This window comes from Pogona vitticeps, chromosome 12, assembly GCF_051106095.1.
Source record: "Pogona vitticeps strain Pit_001003342236 chromosome 12, PviZW2.1, whole genome shotgun sequence".
Taxonomy (NCBI): domain Eukaryota; kingdom Metazoa; phylum Chordata; class Lepidosauria; order Squamata; family Agamidae; genus Pogona; species Pogona vitticeps.
Genome location: NC_135794.1, coordinates 544,448 through 563,568, shown reverse-complemented (window position 1 = coordinate 563,568; position 19,121 = coordinate 544,448). Strand labels below are relative to the sequence as shown.

General features: G+C 48.3%; 1 protein-coding gene across 3 annotated transcripts in view; it reads right to left on the bottom strand.

The window, feature by feature from the left end:
* The window catches only part of TCF12 (transcription factor 12), a 118,489-nt gene that overhangs the window by 24,261 nt on the left and 75,107 nt on the right, over positions 1 to 19,121 (bottom strand). For all 3 annotated transcript variants that reach the window (XM_072982111.2, XM_072982108.2, XM_072982110.2), the window contains exons 10-13: positions 8,586 to 8,691; positions 6,706 to 6,842; positions 5,238 to 5,388; positions 3,229 to 3,293 (exon numbers count right to left, since the gene is read on the bottom strand). In XM_072982111.2, coding sequence (XP_072838212.2) covers positions 3,229 to 3,293; positions 5,238 to 5,388; positions 6,706 to 6,842; positions 8,586 to 8,691 — 459 coding nt within the window. The remainder of the gene's footprint in view (positions 1 to 3,228; positions 3,294 to 5,237; positions 5,389 to 6,705; positions 6,843 to 8,585; positions 8,692 to 19,121) is intronic.

Below are 19,121 nucleotides of genomic sequence, written 5' to 3'. Positions count from 1 at the left end.
ACAGGCAACCACCACGGATGTGATGGGCTGGCAATTTGGCTCACAATGGAAAAGAAGAAAGCAAGCAAGCAAGCAAGGATATGCATTTGCTTCTGGAAGGCCCCCTCAGGCCTTTCCCTCATTTTACAAGCCTCTCTCTTCCCAGAATGGATCTCGAAAAGGCAGGAAGCTTCTGGTACAAAATCAGAACATGGCCAGTGCCTTGTAAAAGAGAAGGCATGGTTTGGGGTTGGTTGGTTGGCTGGTTCCAAAAGGCCACAGGGAGGAGAAAATGGTTATCTTCCATGCTTTAGCAGTTGATGACTAGCGAGGAGGAGCTGATTTGGAGTCTTCTGAGAGGCAGAAGAGGAACCAGAGCTGCTTCCTTTGCAACCAACAAGAGCGCTCTGTCATCCTCTGGGTCCTGCCTGTCAGGGTCCCTTCTTCTAACCAGCAGGGAGGCCATACGCTTGGGCTCAAGGCAAAGAGCTGCCTACAAAGGCCAAGCAAGAGGGAGCCTGCAGCCCCCCAGCCGCCCAAGTGTGTTCTAAACACTGCAGAGTCCATTTCAGGCTCCCTTTGTCATGCTAATGTCCCTGGGCCTCCAGTGACAAAGGCCATTCAGGAATTACTAGGGAAAGTCAACTTCCCAACATTTCCCTCTCCTTTGTTGAAGGAAGGCTGGCCATTTAGCCAACTGAGTTGCACAAAGGCTGTTTCCCCAGGTTGGGAGGCAGGAATCAAAACACAGGTCCTGACAAAGAGATTTGATATCAGCAAAGGAAAACCGCCCTCTGCTTTGATCTCCTTTAAATTAAAGACCAAGTGTTTTGATTTGGCATTAAGCACTGAAATAAACCAGATGTTTCTCCTGCCATATAACCCTCCCTGGGCACAATTGTAAGGGTTATTGTTTGGCAAATGTTCAGGGAAACACATGAGAAAAGGCCCAAACACCCAGATTTTCTTTGCTTTCTATCTACACTGGTTCATTATCCAAACCAATGTCTAATCCATTGGGCTTTGGGAACTTTGTGTAAATACTTTCATGTACAATTCTCTTTTTTGCCTACCCTGAGATTAAGACCACAATTATCCAGGCTTAAACCTAAAATAAAAGAACCTTTGCAAATGTATTATCTGGCCTTACATGTTTAATCACACAGCATTTAATACTTAAACTGAGGAACAAATGTTGTATCTTCTGAGGTTTTACTCATGAAAGGCCTTTTTAAAAAAAATGAAGGTACTGTCAGCAGAATTTTACAACTAGATCTTCTTGTTGCTACTAACAACAATATTTAAAAGCCAGGAAAAGTGTGTGTGTGTGTGTGTGTGTGTAAGTAGTAGTAAACACTGGGATAACTGAACTGCTCCAGTCCATAGTGTCCTTAACCAGAGAATGAAAAAATACCAGTGAACCAAAATGGGGAGCCAACCCCCCCCCATGCTAACCCTTTCTGTTCTGAAGAGCAGCAGCAGAAAGCACCGCTTGCATGCCTTTTCCTGTCTGGGGCAAGAGGAGATGATGGAGAGAAGCCCAAGATTCCAGGCACGGAGGCTGGAGCGAGCCTCGCTGGAGCAGATGGAAGGCATCAACCTCAGTGTGGAGAGTGATGATTTATGGAATGACCCAATTGCCCTGCCAAGCAGCAACCTAAGCCCACCGGAAGACTGGGTTGCTACGACAATAACAGTCCCCCCCCCCCGGCTCTGACACCAGAACAGAACCAACCCACCCACCCCTTTTCGCCACTGCAACGTTCCACCAGTTTGGAAAGCTCATTGTCTTATTATGAGGCGAAGTCATTTTCCAAAAGAAGAGGAGTAGGTGAATACCATCCCTAGTGTTCTCTAACAAAATGCAGATGATGATGAAAGCCGTGAGAGGCTGCATCAGAGGCTCATCAACTGGCACCGCCATTAAATCTCCTGAAGGGTGTTGCCTCGCCTTCCAGGGTGACCTCACTGGCTGATTGCTCTGAAGCTAGAGACGAAGGCTTACTTCTGCTCCTTCCTCCTTCCTTCTCAAAGGGGCCACCTGGAGCAGAGCTGATCACTCAGCATGCTTCTGAATCCTGACTGAGCCAAGGAGAAACTGTATCTCCCAGGACAGCTATTTCCACTTTACTGCAGCTTGGTGGTAGAAAAAGGAGTCTTAATTCTCATCAGAAAATATCACACAGAGCTGCAGTTCCAAAATGTGTCCGTCCCCGTCCCCCCCCGCCATCTCCAGACTCCTGAAAGTATTCACCACCCAACCTATTTCCCGTCAAGGCTGGTTTAACACAGGAGCACCCACCCACCTGTGTAAGTGCAACTCTGACAGATGTCTGCTGGACCAACACGTATAGGAAAAGGGTTGTTTGTGTTTTTCACGCATCTTGGAAATCCTGTCCAGGTCACTGTATGTCGGATGTGACTTCACAGCACATAACAACAGGCACCCAAGATCCGTGGAGTTTTGCCAACCACCTCCACTCATAGATTCAAGACTGGAATATTTGCATTATTCACATCCTGAGATGTAAACAGCCTGTTGAAAACATGGCCTGTACTCTTGAGAACTCTACAGACATCCCATGATCCATCCTTACAGGTTTTAGCAAAAATGGGAGTTTGACTGCATATTTTTTTTTCATATTTCGAACATTCCACTTGCTTCAGCTAATTCACACTTTGTTATATAGCAACATTCGGGACCCAATGGAAACGGGACAACGGTCATGGCACGTGGGGAGGGGGGGACCAACGGTCTGGTTCTTATCCTTACTACTTCACACAACTTTTGTCAGTTCTTTTTTGTTCTGTGCCAAATGGATTGTGAACCTTCTTTTCAAAGAGACAGTTGCGTCCAGTTGAGTTTTCTCTTTTCTTTTCTGCCTGTGGAGTGCCATTAAAGCTCCTGAAGGCTCCAGAGGTGGTATTTGAGTAAGGCACCAGAACCCATCTATCTGTTCAAGGCGCAGAAATCCGGAACGATTTTCTGTTTTCATTCATTCCCATCATGCCCTCACTGATAATGATGTCTGGTTTGCACTCTTATGAATTAAATGGGATCCTCACAATCAAATCAGAGGGCGACCGCCTTGCTCTGGATCCTTGGCTGTAAACAGTGCAGGCACACGTACACACAGACACACCAGGGCACCAAGGGAGTATGGTCGTGGCACAAACAGCAGCGTCATCACCTTGCCCACCGGCTGGGCCATCCCTGCCTCTGCCTCGGGGTGACCTTTCCTTACTTACCGAGGCCAAGGCCTTCCCAAGGGCATCCCCGGTCTGAGAGCTTCCTGCAGCGCTGCCTCTGCTAACTGTAAAGAGAAAAGGGGGTGGGGGGTGGTGGAAGAGGGGAAGATTTAATAAAGACAAGGACTGTTACAGGCCAGGATTGTTGAATAACAACACTCTTTCCAAATGGATGACCCTGAAGAAAACAAAGCCTGAGGGACAGTTTTTATGGATCCAGTTGTTGCCAACTCTTGTCCCACAGGGTGGGGCAACCTTTATTTTGGGAAACAGCCTCCCTCTTCAGGGGTGGGGGGCTTGCAAGGGGGTGGGTGGGAGGATTATTCCCCTGGATTCCCGAACAATGCTGGAAAAGGGGGGGGGGAACACTCTGAACTCAGCAACAAAGGGCCCCAAGCAGGTGTTTCTTCCGCTTGTTTAGACATTTTTATCCCACCCTTGAGTGCTGCTAAGCTGCAGGAGGCCAACAAACTGTAAAATGGTCATAAAAGCAACCGGTGTGTGCCAAGAAGTTAAAAAAAAAAAATCAAGAAGAGAACAGGACAGGCAGTCATTCTGAGGAGTCTGTATCACCTCTGAGCCTCCAAGAACAGAAAGCTTATCTGGATCCATGCCAGAAATCATGGACCTACTCTGACTCTGGGGGCAGCCTTGTTCAGATACAACTGAGAAAAAACGGAGCCCGACGTTCTTTTTCCTCCAGTGGTGCTGGACTAAGGAGAGTTCCTAAGGTAGGCGTCCCATACCCTCAACCGATGAGTAGGAAGCCGTCCTGCACCCATCCTGTTCTTCCAAATGCATTACTAGAGGAGTAGATTTGGTAAAAGCACCTATTGGCACATGACCTTATGGACCTACAAGCTGCGTCTTGGCCCCAGATGTTGGGTTTTCAAAGTGAACTTAAACCTGGGGTAGCACACAGCTTGAAGCAGGAGGGTGCCCATGCCTTCATGGCCTGCCTTGAGCCTTCCACAGCCTTCTGGCTGGCTCTGTGCAGGCAGAAGGCCACACCAGACAGGTGAGGCTTTAGCCTGATCCAGTCTGGGCATGGATCTCTTCTCATCTCCAAAGTAATGAATGCATCTTGAAGTTTTCAGAGGAGTGGAGAAACTAAAGAAAGCTCTTCAGGCGAGGATTTGTTAATTTCCCTTCAAAATCCTCTACTCAGCCACTTTGTCACCATGTTCTCATGAAACATTCCACCTCTGCAGCTGCAAATGTTTTAATAAACTGCTGGGGACTAGACATGCTTCCTTGTGCAGTCAAATGCAGTTTATCCTTCTGCCATTCGTTGATGTGCCATTTGGCAGCTCTGTCCTCTGTGGCACCAGCAGGCATGCCCTCAAAAGAAACCTAAAACACAGAAGAGCTCACCTGGCTGACACAGATGTCCCCACCAAACACGTGAAGTCAGGATCCTTTCATTCTAGTAAGCAGCTAGGTTAGCTCTTCTGTATTTGGGGTTTCTTCTTTACTTTTTTCTGACATGCCTTGATTTACCAAATCCTGAGTTCTCCTGACGGTGGAGGCTGCCCACCGCGATCCATGAGCAAAGCACGGGGCAGCATTCCACCGTGCCTCAACGCTGGGCTGCCCTCTTCTGCTCTGCCTCTTGGGGTTTCTTTTCGTTCCCCTCGATTAAGCAAGACTTCCGAGCCCTCTTCTCATGACAACTTCCTTGACAATCATGCTTGGGACCTGGCTAGACTTTGTAAGGTGCTTCCTGCCCTGTGAGATATATTCTATCGTGGTGCCTTTGAGCCGCCGCCACCGCCAAGCACTGCGGAGACATCGGATCCTCTTAACGGGCTTAGCAGTTCCCCCAACTTTAGAGAGGTTCCCTCTTTTGAAGTTGCACAGACCTGAGCTGGCATTTCCTGACCCGCTCCCAGTTGCATATAAATTAAACTGGGGAGCCCCGGGGTCCCTGTTCCCATTCAGCTCACCAACACCCAACTCTCTCCCAGTCAAGATTTCTATACCTTTATGGGACAACTAACCAATCTTACCCAGCAGGTTGCTGCTCTCTGATCCATTGACGGGTGGAGTGTGTGAGGCAACCGCATAGGAAGAACTGCTGGCGTTGCCCCGGTGGAAGCTGGACATGGGGGGAAGGCTGGTGCTGATGTCTGTGGGCGAGACGGAATGTGGGGGGTAGCTCTAGGAAAAAAGCAGAAATGGGCCATTAAGACCAGAGGGACAGCACACGAGTGCTGAATACATTGACAAAGTCCCACACGACCCAGAAAGATCCCTGCCCGAGAACATCAGAACTTGCCTTGCTGCACCGGGGAATGTCGGAAAGCCCGGCCAGAGCAGCGCAAAGGCACCTCGAGCCCTCCTTTCAGTGGGTTGGTGCCTTTGGGAAGCCCCTTTGCAGGACTGGAGTGCAAAAACAACAACAACAAAACCCCCACCCCCACCCCTCAATTCATGCTACCAAGCCACAAATAGCGACAGACAGAGCGCCTCTGGTCTTGGAGAATGGAACAGAAAGCCATCCAGACCAGCAAGAATGGAGCATTCCAAATATGAGCATATCCCCTATACAGTGGCCTTCATGTTTCCTGTTTTATTTTTAATCCCCTTCTTTGCACTGTGTTTGCCTTTCAAAAACACATCAGTCATTTTTGAAAAGTATTTGCAAGGAGCTTCCTGCTTGAACTCAAATGTCTCTTCCTGGCGAGTCCCAGCTGGCACAGATGTCCTCACCAGACATGTGAAGTCAGGATCCTTTCATTCTAGTAAGCGGTCAGGCAGCACTTTCGTACCTGGAATGTCACCTGCTATTCTCTGTTCAACCATCCAGGCTAGAGAAAGCGCTTCACTGCCTGCTCCGGATCTCACCTCCCTCAGCATATGGTGCTCCTGACAAGCTGGACTGTTTCGCCCTGGACTCCCCCCCAAGTGCCAGGCAGCATCAACCTCAATCGATAAAGATCAGTAAGTACATAAACTCTCGGGGGGGGGGGATGGATCTCACTGCCTGTGCCTCTCTGTTGCGAAAACCTTTGGGAGATTCTCAACCACAGCTTTCCTACCTTTTAAAACCCCAAATCACAGTTTCCACAACCATTCCACCAGCAGGACCTCCAACATGAGGAAGTGTGAGGAAAGCAAACAAACTTACAGCTCAATAAAGAAAACTTTCCATGGAGAAGGAAGAGCCTTCTTTAACTATTTTCTTTCTTTTAAACAGAAACAGACAAAGTTCCAATCAGTGTTGTTAATATGTGAGTCAGTCCCCCTTTGACTCTTCCGGCGGATTAAAATGGATACCTCCTGATCACATTTGGTTATCAGAGACTGACGTTTTAGTGGATTAATCTACCAATTAAGCTGATTAAAGGCTGAAACTCTCCTTTATCTCCACTCAGTTTCCCCTGAGCCAGCAGCCACCAGGCTCCCTGGGAGAGCAGGGATCCACCGCTGAGCGCCCTCTGCCCCAAAGGGGAACCGACGCCACGTTGGCCTTACCAAGCGTTCGTGTGAGTGCCGACTGCCAAAACTGCCCGAGTGGGAGATGTGGGAGGAACTTTCCAGCAATCCACCATAGCCAGGCTGACTCATTCCATTGGAAGGGCTCCAAAGTTCAGAAGCACTGTGGGTCCCATCTTGGTTTTTAAATAGAAAGGAAAGCGAGAAGGAAAGGAACTTAAATGGCATATCCTCTCACCTATAAAGGAGATAATACTTAAAAACAGCAGCAACAGCCAAAGATTACAATTTCATTTGACTTCTCCTGTTGGGTATCCTTTGTAACCTCTCCCTACAGTTTTGTTACTGCACTGATGCAGAGTTTGGGGCTTTTGTTTTAAAGACTCTCTTCAACCACGCATCCCAGCCATGGCTGAGAAAACATCAGGTGTCTCTAATTCCACACCCAAGGTGGAGACTGAGATGGCACCGCAGTACAAAGCATATCCTTGGTACACTGAGGGCCACAGGCTCAGTTCTTGCGCTTCCCATTTCAAAAGGCCCTAAAGGAACAGACGACGGCAGGAAAGGATGAGATGGCCACGACGCCTGAACAGGATTGAGGCACCTCCCTGCGTTCCCAACTCCAAGGCTACAGAACGGTGGCAGCCGCCCCCCCCCATGAGGATAAGGGAGAGGGAGGGGCCCATCACCAGACGGATGCCCTGAGGTCCCAAAGCTGATGCTGTTGGTTTCCTGGAGCACAGGACATCCACCGCCACAAGGGGCATCTCTCACAGATGTATCGGGAAACGGGCTGGTCACCCCACAGGAGCCCAGCCCTGCTCACACAGCCCGGCTGCCGCAGGAAAAGGCGCAACAGAGGTACCCATTTCCGGGCCACTCTACCCACAGAACATTGGCCACACGGTCTGTTTCAGTGGGTCTTGCCGAATTAAAAAAACAGAAACCTTTCCAACGGGCGGGCTGGGAAGGCGAGAGCTGCTGCCGCTGTTTGCCCCGGTTCTTTTTGCAACGGCTCCCTTGGCTCTGGCAGGGGTTTTGGGGCCGCGGCTCCACCGCTTGGGAGTGTTTTGCTGGGAGGCAGAGTCACCCTTTTGCGAGTCAACCAATAAAGCCGGCCGAGCTGAGCTCTCTGAGGGAAGGAAAGGGGGGTTCCGCTGCCCCCCCCGTTCCGCCGCCTTCCTTGGCTGCTCTGCAGAAGGGGACCCAGCGGGCGACATGTCGGCACTACAGGTGCTCGGTTGGCCCCCCTCACGGTTGCTAGGGGAAAGATCCGTGGGCGATGTTGCTATGGTATTTGTGGGAGTGGCAGTCCCAGCTAATGAGCGTTGTTGTTGTTGTTGTTATTCTTGCCATGATGTCTGCTGAGCGGCTCTCCTGTGAGCCGACGGACGAGACTGGCTCGGCCACCACAGGCAGGAGGAGCCTCGCCCACAGGCGGCCCTGGCCGGCGGCCGAGAGGCTGGTCAGCCAAAGCAAGGGGGTCTGCAATCTGCTGCCGCAGAGAGATGCTGCTCTGGAGAGACAGCCAGTAACTTGAGTTCCACAAGACTAATTCAATTCAAGGAGACCTGAATCTTCAGATTGCGATTAAGAAAAATACACCCTGGCCTTCCTCTGAATTCTGAACTCAGGAGGATACAGTTAGCTCACAATTAGCAGCACAATTCCGTTAAGGGATAAAAGGCATCTCACTGTCCTAACGCTGATCATTTTTTGGATTAGCTTGCTCTTGTTTTGTAACTGGTCCTCAGGAGTAAGCGTGGCCTTTATTTCCAAATCTGACTGGAGGGAAAGCAATGTTAAGCTCCTGAAACTCTTCGCTCTTGACAGAGACTTTGGCCCTGAGACCATGGTCTTGTTTCAGCTGCAATGTTGGTTTAAAAAATTTGCTCGGTCAGCAACAGTTCACTTACCTTGCAAAAAGAAAGTGCTAGCAAACATACTGCTTGGAGGTTTAGGAGATGGGTAACTTGGAGATTCTCTGTTGAAGTCATCTGAACTAGGAGATGGCGCATAGACCTAAACCCATGGGAAAGAAGGGGGGGGGGAAAGAGAGAAATATGAAGAAGCTGAATGTCACAAGAAAGGTCCAGACCAAAGCATGGGGAGCACAGAATGAAAGGAGCCCATCAGGAGCTCTGAGCCCAAAACGTAAGCCCCATCCCCGGCTGACCATGCTTTTTCCCAAGAACTGTGGGCTTCAGCAATTTAAATGGTCCTGAACTGCTCCCCCCTCCCCTAGAGTGGCTCATTTAAGCAGGGACCCCATTAAAATACAAGAGCAGACTCTGCTAAGTAAGCACAAAACCTCACACAACCTTATTCTTCCAAATACTGTATAAGCAATTACTGGAATTTAGAAAAAGACGGGAAGGAAAAGAGAAGGAAAAAAATAACTGGCAGGCACTCTTCAGAAAGGCTGGGCTAAAACCAGCTCTCTTTCGTTTGGTTGCTGACACTGCAGCCGGGCCAAGCCTCAGGTGATCACAGAACATACCCCAATGACTACAAACACCCAGCAGGCAAGCCAGGCCAAGCCAGAGGCTCTTTGACATACTGCTTACCCAGAATATCAGCAGGCAAGCTTTTCAGACCTGGAAGGGCTCCCCTACCCTTGAAAAGGAGATATTAAACACAGCACTGCTTTCCTTGTTTGGTACAAATGTGGTTGATCAGCTACATTATTTTAGAATCAACCAAATACCGCTTGGCATAATTTCCAGGTACAGAGTCTCCCGCACAGCTGCTTGTCCATATTGTCAAATTCAATGTAAACAGCATTTTTAAAAACCAAATGCAGCACAGTATTGCTCTTATTATCCACCTTTCAAAATAATTTTCCAAGGGCAGCTGGGAGTAGGTTGAACCTAAATCACACACAGTTATACATTTTTCCTCACATCAGAATATTTCAACCCTCTTGTGTTTTTAATCCAACCCTGAAGACCACGGGTAGCAAATCTCTCCTTCTGAGCTACACAAGCAGCCTCCTACCCCCACTGGTTTATGGTGGCGGTTGGCACTCTGGCGGGCAGGTTGGGGGAGTCAACCGCACTCTTTGAGGACCTGAAGAGCTGCGACATGAAACACTTGTTCTCTGGTCCTCAAAGGGCCGAGATGTATTTAGGACCTTAAATGAGAAGAGGGTGAAGTGCAGGAATCTCAACCAAACACTGGCGTGAGAGGGTATTTCCTTGTTAGGAGTATTCTCACCCAGGGGTGGGGGGTGGGGGTGCTGGCCACCAGCCGGTGTGCCAGGAGGCATTCACTCATTCTCTCTTGCAAGGAATAAGGGGGGGGCTTATGAAATCCACACAGCCAAACTCTACCCCAGGGTTCTAGAGCACTCCGTGTGCGCTTCACCCAAAACGCTTTATAAGATTTTCATCTCCAGCCTGCTAAATCCGGGGGGGGGGGGGCACAGTGCCAGGGGGGCCTGGGCAGGAGAACAACACCGTTATCTGAAGACGTTGGTGTTACATACAGCACTGATGTTACCTGTCTGTCATGGGTTTGGAGGGAAAGTTCCATCCTATGGAGAGTGGAAGGCGGGACATCAGGAGGAGGGGCTGTACTGTATAAATATGTGATGCCTGTGTGGTGAAGTTCAGATGAAGAGACACTGAGAGACACTGGGTTGTGACGAAGCAGCAGCTGGGAAGAAGAAGCTGTTGTGGGAGTCTGTGTGTCAGACAGGGTACTTCTGTGTGTCAGAGTACCAACCTGATAGGTTCAGGTGTCTGTTGGTTAGCCAGAACTGATAGGTTCAGGGTCTGTGCTTTAAGTTAAGGGTTCTGTGTGAACCAAACTGTATGCTTGTATGAGTGAGAATAAGCCACGTTACTTTATCTATTCACCTGATTGTTTTATTTTTCCCTGTGTGTATTTAAAATAAACCTTATTCTTTTTATTGTTTAAAAATCCATCCCTGGTCTGTGTGACTTCTTAAAGGGAATGGTTGGTGGCAGCTTAGTGTAACTGTGTGACAGATCCCAGTAGGTCTGGGTTTGTCACATTGATTGGTGTCCAGCGTGTGGGATACGACTGGTCCAGTTGTCCAGCGGTCCAGCAAAGCCTTGGCAAGTGTGCCCAGAGCAAGGGGGGTCTAGTCAGGGACAGTCTGAGGCGCGTAGGTAATCTTCTAGGTGTACCTCACGGGGAGGTGCGCTAGTAGAAGAATGTGCCAACTGGGGAGACTTAGATTAAGGTGCTCTGAGGCAGCCTAGTTTTGGCGGGAAAAAGCTGAGGCAAAACTGCGTAGTAACAGTGAGCTAGCTTGCCAGCTGAGAGGCCCAGCAGAGGGGGGTAGGCTCTGACTCGATACTGTTGCAATTTAAGTGCTGAAGAACAGCAGCAATCTCTAGGGAGAGCTGGTTCTGAGGCAAGAAGGAAAAAAGTGGTCGTTTTATTTTGAGGCTTGACTTTTTAAAGCAGCCTGTTCTGAGGGGGGGGTTATGCCCTTGACTCGAAGCCAAGTAGCAGAGATGAGTGAAGTGAAAGACCCCCAGATTGACCAAGGTTCTGAGGATGAATTTGGCTCAGTGCAAGGTGATAGCACAGGAGAGCAGAACCCAGAACTTAGAAAATTGCTCATAGCCCAACAGCATGAACTGAGGATGAGGCAATTTGAAATGGAGGAAAGGGAAAGAGAAGAAAGATTGGAGAGAGAGAAAATGGCGTTTGAGAGGGAGAGGGAGAGAGAGAAAATTGCTCTGGAAAAAGAAAGAATGGCGTTTGAATTAAGAAAATTGGAACTGATGAACCAGAACAATAATAACAATAGGGATTCTGAGGGAGGCCAACTGTCTAAAGCTGACCTGAAGAAATTCCCTGTGTACCACAAGGGAGATTGTCCTGAGGTGTTCTTTTCCTTAGTGGAAAGAGCGTTTGTGGACTTCTCAGTGAGGGAAACTGAGAAGATGACCATCATGCGATCTTTAATCAGTGGTAGCCTGGCTGAGGTCTATGCCGAGATGCCTGAGGAACTGATGAAAGATTTTGCAGAGTTTAAGAAACTGGTGTTTGCCAGACATGGGATAAATGCAGAGCAGCTGAGACAAAGATTCAGGTCCCTCACCAAAAAACCAGAACAGACTTTTACCCAAGTGGGGGCCCAATTGGTGAGGCTGCTTGAGAAATGGCTATCGCAGGAGGGAACAGAGACCTATGAGCAGCTTAAAGATTTGATAGCACTGGAACAGTTCTATTCAGTCCTGCAGGGGGAATTGAAATTCCAGGTGAGGGAAAGGAAACCGAAATCTGTGGCAGCAGCCGCAGAGATTGCAGATTTTATTTCCCAAATAAGAAGGCCCTTGGGTGAGGGGAAATCTGTAGGTAAACCCAAAGAAACCTACAGCAAGTACTCTCAGGGACCAGGGAAAAGCCAGCAAGGGGGAGGGGCCCATGGTGAAGGGAAGCCCTCAGACATGAAACTAAGACCTCAGATTTTGGAGGGAAAACCAAAACAAGATGAGAGAGAATCAAAATACACCAGAAAATGCTATTTCTGTCAGGGAAAGGGTCATCTAATCTCAGAGTGTCAGAAATTAAAGCAGCTAAAAGGAATGGTGCCTCAGGAGTCTAGTGGAACCAAGCCAAAAGCTGTGTTCTGTGTCCAGAAAGAGCAAGGCTCAGTGTCACTGAGGGAGCCTGTTGCCATGGCTACTCAGTCTGGAACAGCTACCGCTGCTGATCAGGCTGAGGAAAATGGTCCTCTTGTGGAGGTAAAGCGCTGCTTGCTGATAAAAACAGATTCTCAGTTGTTTGAGACAGCAGGGGTGGACGTAGGAATACTTGACCGTCAGTATAGGGGGCTGCGGGACACTTGTTCCCAGGTAACCCTGTGCCATCCAGATATCATCCCTAGGGAGTTTATAATCCCAAATGAGAGCATGAAGGTGGCAGGGATTGAGGGGCAGGTAATCTCTCTGCCAGTAGCAGAGGTACCTGTCAACTTTCAAGGCTGGAGGGGAGCTTGGCGGCTAGCGATTTCATCGACTCTGCCAGCAGCCGTGCTCGTGGGAAATGACCTGGCTGAACATGTGAAACGGGTGCTAGTGATTACACGCTCACAAGCCACCACAGGGACAGTTCAGGGGGGTAATGATGAGCCAGAGACGGAAGCAGAGGGGAGTTCAGAAGCTGTGGTGGAAACCTTAACCACAGACAGCAGATTTGGACAGGAGCAAAAGGCAGACGCCACTCTCCAAAAGTGTTTTGAACAGGTGACTGACGCCCAGCTAACACCTGAAACCCCAGTGAGATTTCTGGAGGAAAAGGGGATTTTATATAGAGAAACCATGAGGAATATCTCAAAAGGGGGAGATGGGATCAGAAGTCAGCTGGAGGTACCTGAAAAGTATCGCCCCATGATCTTACAAAGGGGTCACTCTGACATGTTTGCTACACACTTAGGGGTGAAAGGGCCCCTTGATTTGATCAAACAAAATTGGGAGCAGATCACCCAGGATGACCCACAAGACGTTGTGACTTACATAGACACCTTGATGAATGACCTAGGGAGAAATCTAGAGCTGGCAGCAGAAAACCTGCAAGCTCAGAAGGTCAGACAGAAAACATGGTATGACCACAAAGCTAGAGAGAGGCACTTTGACCCAGGGGAGGAAGTGCTTTGGCTTAGGCCCTGCAGAGAGAATAAACTGCAGCTCAAATGGGCAGGACCATATAGGGTCATTTCCAAGATGTCAGACCTGAACTACCTAATAGAGCAGGAGGAGAACCAAGCAAGGAGGGTGGTTCATGTGAATGCCCTAAAACCCTACTACAGAGGGGAACAGAGGGTTTTATTCGCGATAAAAGCAGCTGAGAGTGAGGAAGCGGAATTACCCTTCTGGGAGGGTAGAGGGGAAGTAAAATACAACCCAGAGGAGGTAAAGATCAGTCCTGCACTCACCCAAGACCAGCAGCAAGAACTAAAAATGCTGCTTAGTAAATATCAGCAGGTGTTTTCCAACAAGCCGGGGATAGTGAAGGGAGTGATGCATCGGATCCACACAGGGGATGCACCCCCGCAGGCAGTATCCCCATACCGAGTAACGGGACCCTATAGGGACAAGGTGCGGAAGGAGCTGGACGAGATGCTGAGGGAGAACATAATCGTCCCCTCTTCTAGTCCTTGGTCCTCTCCGATAGTCCTTGTGGACAAGCCTGATGGGAGCATTAGGTTTTGTGTCGATTACAGGAAATTAAACCGTGTAACCACTCCTGATGCCTACCCAATGCCCAGGCTAGACAACCTGATTGAAACCATAGGGGGTTGTCGGTTCATCTCATCATTGGACCTGGTAAAGGGATATTGGCAATTAAGAATTGATCCCAGGGATCAAGAAAAGACTGCCTTTTGCAGCCCTTTTGGTCTCTATGAGTTTCGAGTCCTGAGCTTTGGTCTCAGAAATGCACCAGCCACATTCCAAAGGCTGATGGACCAGACCTTGGCAGGGCTCAGTGACTTTACAGTGGCCTACATTGACGACATAGGGATCTTCAGTAATACCTGGGAAGATCACCTGATACACCTGGAGTTAGTGCTGCAGAGGTTAAGTGCAGCAGGGCTAACAGTAAAGGCCAGCAAGTGTCAGCTGGGTAGCCCAGAAATAAAATACTTGGGTCACATGGTAGGGGGAGGAATGATAAAACCCCTGGAGGCCAAAATAGAAGCTGTTCGTGATTGGCCTAGACCCAACACCAAGAAAAAAGTCAAATCATTTCTTGGGTTGGTGGGCTACTACAGAAAGTTCATCCCGAGGTTTAGCGAGATTGCGGCTCCGCTGACCGATCTGACGAGGAAGAAGGCTGATGACCGCATCCCGTGGACCAGCGACTGTGAGGCGGCGTTCCAGAGGTTGAAGGAGGCGTTAATCAACTATCCTGTCCTGCGTGCTCCAGACTTCGACCGGGAGTTCATCATCTACACCGATGCGTCTAACAGCGGGGTAGGAGCAGTTCTGTGCCAGGAGGATGAGAATGGTGACCAGCATCCAGTGTCCTACCTGAGTAGGAAACTTCAAAAAGGTGAGAGACATTTGGCAACCGTGGAGAAGGAGTGTTTGGCCATAGTCTACGCGATCCAGAAGGCCAAGCCTTACATCTGGGGAAGACATTTTATTCTGTGTACTGACCATTCACCATTGCAATGGTTAAAGACAATGAAAACCCACAATAGCAAACTTATGAGGTGGGCTTTAAACCTACAGGACTATGACTTTGAAGTGAAAGTGGTCAGAGGGTCAGTGAACTGTGTTGCTGACGCCTTATCAAGAAGACCTGAAGAATGAAGACGGCGAAAAAACATGGACTATATGTGTATATAATGATGACAAAAAGTAAAATGTACCTGTTTTTGAATTGGTTTGTATGAATAAAGGTAAATGGATGTAATGTATATGGTAAATGTTTAAATGCCTATGTGCTATGGTTTAACTTAGAATGTAAGTATAAGTATGATATGGTATGTATAACTGTTTTTGTATGTTTTATACAGGTTGTTTTTTGGTGAAAAGCACGTTAGCTTTCCCCCTACAAAACAACTTATAAAGAGGGGAGGTGTTACATACAGCACTGATGTTACCTGTCTGTCATGGGTTTGGAGGGAAAGTTCCATCCTATGGAGAGTGGAAGGCGGGACATCAGGAGGAGGGGCTGTACTGTATAAATATGTGATGCCTGTGTGGTGAAGTTCAGATGAAGAGACACTGAGAGACACTGGGTTGTGACGAAGCAGCAGCTGGGAAGAAGAAGCTGTTGTGGGAGTCTGTGTGTCAGACAGGGTACTTCTGTGTGTCAGAGTACCAACCTGATAGGTTCAGGTGTCTGTTGGTTAGCCAGAACTGATAGGTTCAGGGTCTGTGCTTTAAGTTAAGGGTTCTGTGTGAACCAAACTGTATGCTTGTATGAGTGAGAATAAGCCACGTTACTTTATCTATTCACCTGATTGTTTTATTTTTCCCTGTGTGTATTTAAAATAAACCTTATTCTTTTTATTGTTTAAAAATCCATCCCTGGTCTGTGTGACTTCTTAAAGGGAATGGTTGGTGGCAGCTTAGTTAAAGTGTGGCAGATCCCAGTAGGTCTGGGTTTGTCACAGTTGGAATCAATTCCCTGCAGCGGTCAACATTCTGTTGCTCATGTATGTCGGCGCGAGTGCAACCGTGGAAAGGATAGCTGCGAGCTACCGCTAATTAAGGAGTCACCGCTCAGGTTCCTTGCTGCACACCAAATCATGCAACGAATATGCAATGAGAAAGAGAATTCTCTCCTTGGTGAAACAATTCTCCATACACAAGGTCCTTACTGAAATAAAGAAAAAGAAAACCTCCCTCACCCTACTGTTTTGTGAATAAAAATTATTCTGTTTCGAGATCTACTTGAAAAGAAGAGAGAGACCCAACAGGAGAAGGACAAAAATCATGAGCTTTTAAAACTAATTTAGAGGGAGGAAATACTTGGTGAATTTTTCTATTTGCAAATCTAATGTAGCACATGGAAAGTATTCCAGTCTGCAGGAAGGAAGTATACGGCTGCCTTCTGGGTGGACAACTAATTGTCGCATTTCAAATCTCCACAGCCAATGGGAGTTGAAATTCATTAGCTGGGCTGAAACTTTTGTGTCTTTTTTTTTCTCTCCTGATCCTAGCAGGAATCATGGGAAAGCACTGGAAGCAGCTGTGGGGATGAATGCTGATTAACATGTTAAAACCGACAGTGACAAATGTGTTCGACTTCAACATTTTTGCCGGAATGATGGTCCCTGTGAGCGAGGCAGGAGCTCTGCTCTGGCACCAAATGAGTCACTTAATATTCTGAACAAGGAGTACCTGAGCAGAAGGATCGGCAACTGACATGTGACGGGTGCCTGTTTTCACAGACCACTTGCCTCATAAAAAGTGCAAGGGAAGCCCCTTCAAAGAGAAGCAGGCGTGCTCCACGCTAGCAGCGCACGGGGTTTATGCCGGTCTGCCATGTCCTGGTATCTGAAGTACAGTCGGCAAAAACATCGCTGCAGGAGTATCAAAAGCTGCACTTCTTCCTGTCTGGATTTTGAAGATCAAAGAATTCTTGCGGCAAAACACAACTGATGTGGTCTCAAAGACTTCATTAACTCCAGATGTGGGGAAACAGCCTGCCAATTCCATAAAAAGAGCAAGCTTTCCTTTGTTACCGTCAGAACCACCCACAAATTAGAACCAGGTCTCTGAAGTCATCTGATCACCTGCAGATGACGGTCAGGTTTTCTCCCTCCCTGGTTAATCACATTCTCTGTTGCTACAAACAAAAATTTAAAAGCACAAGGGGAGAAAAGGATTACCGAGATGGTGAGATTAAGCAGCCCCAGAGTAACCAGATCTGTGCTTAGCACTACAATTTGACAGAGGAGATTAAACGTGGGCAGACGCTCTGCACTCTAGCCAGCCAGCCAGCCAGCCAGCCAGCCGCTCTTTGAAAACAGGCAAGGCACCAACCAGGCCCAAAGCAGACTCCAACCTTGCTCACAGAGGCAAGATCCTTTCTTCTCTTTCTCAAAGACCAGCAACTCAGGCAACAAATGCAAACACCCCGTGTGTCTCCCCTTAAGCGGCCAGGATACACTCCCTTCTTCACAGGGACGGGTCAAAACGACCCTACAGCAGCTCCCTCCCTCCTTCCTCGCCACACCCTCCACCCCATGGAGGTGAACATGTCTGGTTCTAGGCAGCTATGTTAGGGCACGCCGCTTAGTGCTTTATAAATACTTCAGATAAATAAACAATTCTTTATTCAGTCACTTGGAAAAGAGCTGGCATTTATTTGCCAAGTAACCCAGGAGGAGAAGGCTGGATGGCAGGGAAGGACCACCTCCCCAGCTGTTTCTGCGAGCTGTTATGCAGACCTCGGAAGCAGGGACCTCCTTTCCTTTTCCTGTACAGCTATAAGGTGCCAAATATAATGCATTAAAAGTTTCATTTTTAAAAGTCCCATTTGGACCAAGGGTAGCATCTCTCTTGAGTTCCTAGCTATCCTTGAGAGTGTCCTCGCATCTCTCTTATCTCCTGAGGCTTCCTTTTGAAAACATGACTGTGTGCCTCTCTCAGGATCCCACCCGCACCATTCCCACCCCATCTGGGAGCGGCACTGGCACAACGGCCATTGTCTTTGACACCTTCTCGGGTTACAAACCCTTCTGTGGACCCGCATCACTGCTCTCTAGAACGATCCATCCAGCATCCTGTTAGGTGAAATTCATCCACAGGAGTGGACCGACCAGTCCGACTGGCAGACAAAGTTGCATCTGAATCGTGAGCCTGCAAGCTGCTTATGAACCCACCCATTCTGGACCCGTGAGGGAAGATCAGCTGTCTGGAGAATGTGAACTAGAATGGAACAGGAGCCACAATACAGCCTGCTTGCAGGTATTTTATTCAGCTGGATTGCAGCATCTCCTTACCACTATGTCTGTTCAGCTGGTGGCGCCATGTGGTGCCCTCTGCAACATGCCGCAATATAGCGCTCCCCATCCCCGATGGTCGGTGACGGGCCGTGGCGGCTGCTATTTCGGGGGATCTTAGTCAAAATCATCTGGAGGATAACAGGTTGCCAATCTAAGTTTTGAATGTCTGACATCCTCAGCTTTCATTTTTTGAGAACTGTGGTTTCCCAACAGACACACCAGTTCGTGTCTGTTTAGACTTTGATCATATCAAAACATCTATCTTGTCTGCTATTTTTGACTCCTCCGAACCCCACACTGGGGGCAAATGGACCACGGTCACCTTTTGTTCCATAAAGCATCTCCCGGGAGACAGATTAGACAGCCGCTTAAGGCACTGAGAAATTAAGACGCAGAGTATGGAGCGAGGCCAAATAAAAAACCTTCCTCTTAGAAGATGTGGTGAATATGTGGGTAAGTGGTCCTTTCTCAATTCTGAACCCCATAGAAGATGTATTTGGACCTGCCATAGCTCTGGCAGTGGTGAAAGCAAAGAGAGGAAGCAGAAGAAGAAGTGCAGAGAGGACTGGAGGGAAGTGGTGTTCAAAATGCTCTCGGGGGCATGATTCACTCAGTGTCACAGCAAAGGCTGCTCCCTATGGCAGATTTCCTATGCAGAGGGAACAAGCCAATACGGACCACATAGGCAGCAATGCATCAAAACCACATGAGGCTGTTTTCGTACAGAAGCTCAACCCTCAAGCAGCGTTCTCACAAACAGAGAGATAATGTTTTGATATCTGCAAACTAAGATGTATACCTTTATTGATTTTAAATCTTCAACTTGCAGTCCAACTTGAGACAAGCACCTGTTTGCATTGTGATGAGTCTCGCAAAGAAAGCATGTCATGCCCACAGCAAGCTCTGAGTGCACTGTTGAGTATATTTATGTGTACATGTAGGGAGGCAATCTCTCCTATGCAGAAGAGTGGAAGATTCAGATGGCATCAGCTGCCACCAGCTTTGG